General features: G+C 38.6%; 1 protein-coding gene across 1 annotated transcript in view; it reads right to left on the bottom strand.

Annotated features, from left to right (window-relative positions):
* The window catches only part of LOC104950992 (WW domain-containing adapter protein with coiled-coil-like), a 38,230-nt gene extending 37,050 nt beyond the window's left edge, over nucleotides 1-1,180 (bottom strand). Inside the window, exon 1 of the mRNA XM_010777622.1 lies at nucleotides 1,116-1,180. Within this exon, the coding sequence (XP_010775924.1) occupies nucleotides 1,116-1,180 (65 nt within the window). The remainder of the gene's footprint in view (nucleotides 1-1,115) is intronic.
* Between the last annotated feature and the right edge of the window lie 4,028 nt (nucleotides 1,181-5,208).

Raw genomic sequence — 5,208 nt, 5'->3', positions numbered from 1 at the left:
CCAGATGTGACATTTTACCATTGAATTACATGCTTGTCACTTGGTTTCTTTGCCTGTTGTATAATGGGGTCCTGACAGCGATTGGAATACATGTATGAAACTAATATGATGTAGGTGTGTTGGTATGGATGTGGAAGAGTGGTATCAGCTGAGAAATGTGTGTGTGTGTGTGTGTGTCTGGATGTACAGTGAGACAACAATATACAGTAGATTTGGTTTACAGCAAGTCGCAGTTTTCGCCTCATATCTTTCTTTCTTTTTCTCTCACTCCCTCATTCCCAAACTCATACACACTCGCAAATATTAAGCCTCCTTATACCTTGTGTGTGATTGAGTGATTGTGTGTGAGAATGAGACAGGAGTAAGTGTGCTCTCATTGCGTTTTGTTTTTCATTTGTGCTGTCTCATGTGTCTTAGAGGTAAACAGATGTATGATCTTGACCCAGCTTGACCTCAATGTTTTGAATGGTTTGGAACTTCANTACTACACTACACACACACACACACACACTCACACACACACACACACACACACACACACACACACACACACACACACACACACACACACACACACACACACACACACACACACACACACACACACACACACACACACACACACACACACACACACACACACACACATTTCAGAACTTGCTGATACCTGAAACAAGACTGTAACGTTATGCAATACATCTCATTCTCTCTGCTGTGCATGGAGAAACGGTGCCACTACGATGACAATAACCAGGAGGGTCGATTCAAACTAGCTTAGAGCTTCAAGTGTGAAGAATGTGGAGACATTTGTTCTCGCTTTTCTCTATGGTGTTGTTCCTGCACTATTTTTTATTCTATATTTTTATTTTGGTGTTTTCTCCTCTCTATGATGTGTCATCCTGACATGAGGCAGCAAAAATAAACAAATGGCAATAAATGAATATTCACTATCCTATCAGTTTTCCGACATCACTGTGGTTCAGGCTGAGATGCAAGGTGATGTAAAGTGGCATTGTATCTCTTTGACTGCCCCTCCTTTCTCTCTGTCCAATACCGTTACTGAGGCTGTTCTCATTCAAGTCAGAGAGTGATGGAGTAGAGCCCATCAATCTTACTTTAGGACCACCACAGTTGAAGGCTTGTGGTACGAGTGAAAAGGAGGGGGGCTAGGCTGCAGCATGTGTCTGTTAGTGAGGATGAAGGGGTGCAGACCCTAGTAGTGTCTGGTTTTCAAATCACCCCAAGGTTAGGAGATATCAATCAACACGTCATTACTTAAAATTTGACGCGGGTTTGGGAAAGTAAGCTGATGACAGCACAGGATTGCTGTAGGATTGCCAAAGCCTATTCTGAAACGATATGTTACACAATCTGACGGACATAAAGTTGAATATGCAGGTTGTTTTTTTTTTGATTCGTACGATCAGCATAAGAAGGCAGATTTGGACAAACAATAAATAACTAAGGAATAATTACAATGTTGCTATAGATCAACTCTGACCAATCAGGTAGGATAATTTCAAGGGGAAACCGGGGAAACAGACTGAAAAGAGGTGATGAAAGTTTAAGTGCCTCGGGCATTGGCAAAGAGGAGGGTTCCTTGTTAATCTGTTAGGATGACAGACACTGAGAGTAAGGAACCGGCTCAACCAGATCATTCACCTAAACCTGCACATACACGGAAACATAGGTACACTTCACACACCCACACACTCTGCAGCACGCCATTAACACGTTACAGAACAACATGAATTTGTAAAAAGGTTACCATGTATGACGGCTGTAAAATGAGGATGTTTACATAGCCTTGGCCTGTGAAAGTATTCAAATTCATTAGTATACACAAACCTCTCAGAGGTCTTGCTCTATCAGAGGTACAACAGCCAGCAGACTATATGGTGTAATGTGATCTAAGATACCCAACACCTACTGCAAGACAGCCTGCAAAGAAAATCTACTGAGTTCTGACAATACCAGTCACTTTCTTTCTCTGATAACAGGAATGTAAAACCAAAACCCATTGCAATCTCCAGTAAATCTCTGTACAGATGCTTACAGTAAACTTTGAACTATTTCAAGAGTCATGCTAGGTAGGCCTAGACAACAGCAAATACATAAAAGTGGGATGCACAATAATCAAAGACATTCTCCTCAGAGAAATGTAAGCATTTAGAAATTGCACTCTTCTATAATGCCAGTAGAAAATAAACGTGTCCTATTAACATAATTCTAATTAAATGCAGTCAAATGCATTTCCATTCATTCATTTTAATCATATCTGGCACCTGCTTTGGAGAAGTGAGGATCTGCTTGCAGGAAGCATATGCTATTTGCAGTCTCCTAGCCTCAGGCATAACTAGGGATGTCCCGATCACCTTTTTTTGCTCCCGATCCGATTCCGATCATTTGATTTTGACAATCTGCCGAAACCGATTTTTCCCGATCCGATCTTTATGCAATGCATTAAGAAGGAAAAAAGGAAAAAAGCATTCAAGTTGTCCCTTAACCCTCCGGTATCACTGTGGACGTTTTTGTCCGTATGGGTCATTTTTCACTTTTCATTTTGCAATAACTTTGGTTGTGTTGGTGCAAATGGCCTGATTTTTTGTAACAAGGCTATTTTCTCGATCTATTTTGGAATTCCAATTTCAATTTTTCAAATCGGTCTTTAATTCACTGTGTAACAAATCGACTACACAAATTAGTCATTCGAGACAAAAATGTCCACTGCAAAAGACTTTGATAAAAACATTATATTAATAGGTTTTTTTCACAACTTTTTTGGGTTCAATCTTTAAAGCAACTTCCGCCCTAATAGAAAATACCAAAAATGTAATCATTTTCAGGATTTTAACACTTTAAATGCCATTTTGAAAACATGAAACCGCTGTTNTGAGNGTGTGTGTGTGTGTGTGTGTGTGTGTGTGTGTGTGTGTGTGTGTGTGTGTGTGTGTGTGTCTTCCCTCTCTCCCTGGTGTAATTGTGTCCCTAAATTAGGGACACAATTACACCAGGGAGAGAGGGAAGACACACACACACACACACACACACACACACACACACACACACACACACACACACACACACNCTCAGATGATTGGTCGTGCTTTTTACAGCACTAGGGCTTCCTTCCACAGATTAATTTTTTAAATGTATTTATTGTCAAAGCATTTAATGTATTCATTGCAGCAATGAATACATTAAATGCTTTGACAATAAATACATTTAAAAAATTAATCTGTGGAAGGAAGCCCTAGTGCTGTAAAAAGCACGACCAATCATCTGAGCCGGCCCGGCTAAAGTAACTGGATGGCCTACCTGCCTGTCAGCCTTCCATCTGTGCACAAACTTATCTCGTGCCCTCATTGGTCATGTGCGCATCCGTGTGTGTTGGAGGAGGGGCTCATAAGGAAGCCTGAAGGAAGAGATAGATTTTTTACGGTTGTGTACTTTCAAATTCTAGCGCACTCGAGCTGGTTTCTCCTAAATTACATACCCCACCTTTAAGGGATTAAAGTTACCACTATTATCTGAAGGAAAGCTTATATGTATTTACTGATACGGGTCATACAGTAGTGAACTAAAGCTAAGGTACATTACTTTGAATTAAAGCCTCGAGGCAAACAGGGCTGATACTGATCACTGATACATACACCAATATGTAAAGTATTGTTAGTTAACGCTGTTATTGTAATAACTATAAAGAATTATACATCAACATTATGTGATTATTATCTACATTACCTGTATTATTTTTAATGTGCAGAAAATGAGCATCGTTATGAACTGCAGCTTTTGATAATCATTGTGAACCTCTTTATATATTTGATATACTGAGCTGCAAATATTTCTGCTTTGTGATTTAGTTACAGCAGATCCACCTGGGATTGCCACTTTAGAGGAATTACAGTATGTTTTAATACATCTGGCTTTTTATATCCTCGGACACAAACATCCAGCATAATTTTTTTAAGCTTTTGACTTAAATATAGTTCACCATTTTCATTTATATGACTTTGAAACCTGTTGCCACTTTGGGCCTTTGAATGTGTGAAAAACAAATATTTTTGATTTAGTTTGAGCTTATGTGGTGCACTAAATGTAATGTATATTGTCTTTGCTAAATAAACAATACAATTAAATGATTCTCAGGTCACTGATTATATTACACACATTTGTATCTATACACTAACAGTGACCACTCCACACAAACGTAGTGCACTTAAGCAATCATACACGAGAGGCCGTTCTTGAACGTCATTATTGGTACGACAGTACTGCGCAAGCGCCTCGGTCCGTACGCCTGTACTGGAGTAATAATTAATTAATATTGATTCATCATCATTGTTTATCATATAAAGATAACAGTCTGTACCACCTTGAACACATTGTTAGATGGCAAGCAAATAATTAATCGGGGTCTTTGTTTTAGTTTTGAGTAGGCTACAAGTTAAAAAGCCAGCATAAGTTAGAATTTACAACATATTGAATACAAATAAACGATGTGATCCTTTCACCATTGCCTAAAAGATGATCAAATAAGTAATATTAATCATTTTGTTCCTGAAAATGTAGAATGTAATACTTTTACTTACAGTTTAACATTTATATTTGTGTAACCAAACTGATCAGCATCAGCACATTTTCAGTGTGCTTATTAGCTTCTGATCCTTTGTCAATTTTGAGGTGGAGCAACACATTTAGATTACATATGGATTCTCTAAAAATGCTATCAGTATATCCCCATGAATGTTGTGGCTGCCTCATTTAGTTTTTTCATAGACATCCTCTGGTTCCAAAACCGGCAGGTCAAGGAGAAGAAATTTGCCAGTAAATCCAAAAGCAATCACATGCACTTAATTGTCATTAATTTAACAAACACAACTCAATTGTCTTTTGACTCTGGTGCTCTCACTCGTGTGGCCTGCATTTATTGTTGAAAAAACAGGAATCAACCCCAGGAATGGGTTTAGCTTAAGGTGGGGGTAAACTTGCATAAGCTGCATGGCCATGTGCCACAATTGAGTCATATTGCAATATATTATTCAGTTGTGTGTGAAACCCACAAGCACAATTATGCTAGGATCCAATAGCTTTTCCCCCTCTGTTTAACATTGTTAAGAAAAACAAAAAGGCTCTCAGTTGAGTTATTGCTGGCAATTAATCAAATTTGACACTCTGAAATCCAAAAACAGATGACATCACCAA

This window comes from Notothenia coriiceps, unplaced genomic scaffold, assembly GCF_000735185.1.
Source record: "Notothenia coriiceps isolate Sejong01 unplaced genomic scaffold, NC01 NC01_scaffold00000339, whole genome shotgun sequence".
Taxonomy (NCBI): Eukaryota; Metazoa; Chordata; class Actinopteri; order Perciformes; family Nototheniidae; genus Notothenia; species Notothenia coriiceps.
Note: the sequence above shows the minus strand (reverse complement) of the source record. Positions and strands in the feature narration are given on the sequence as shown.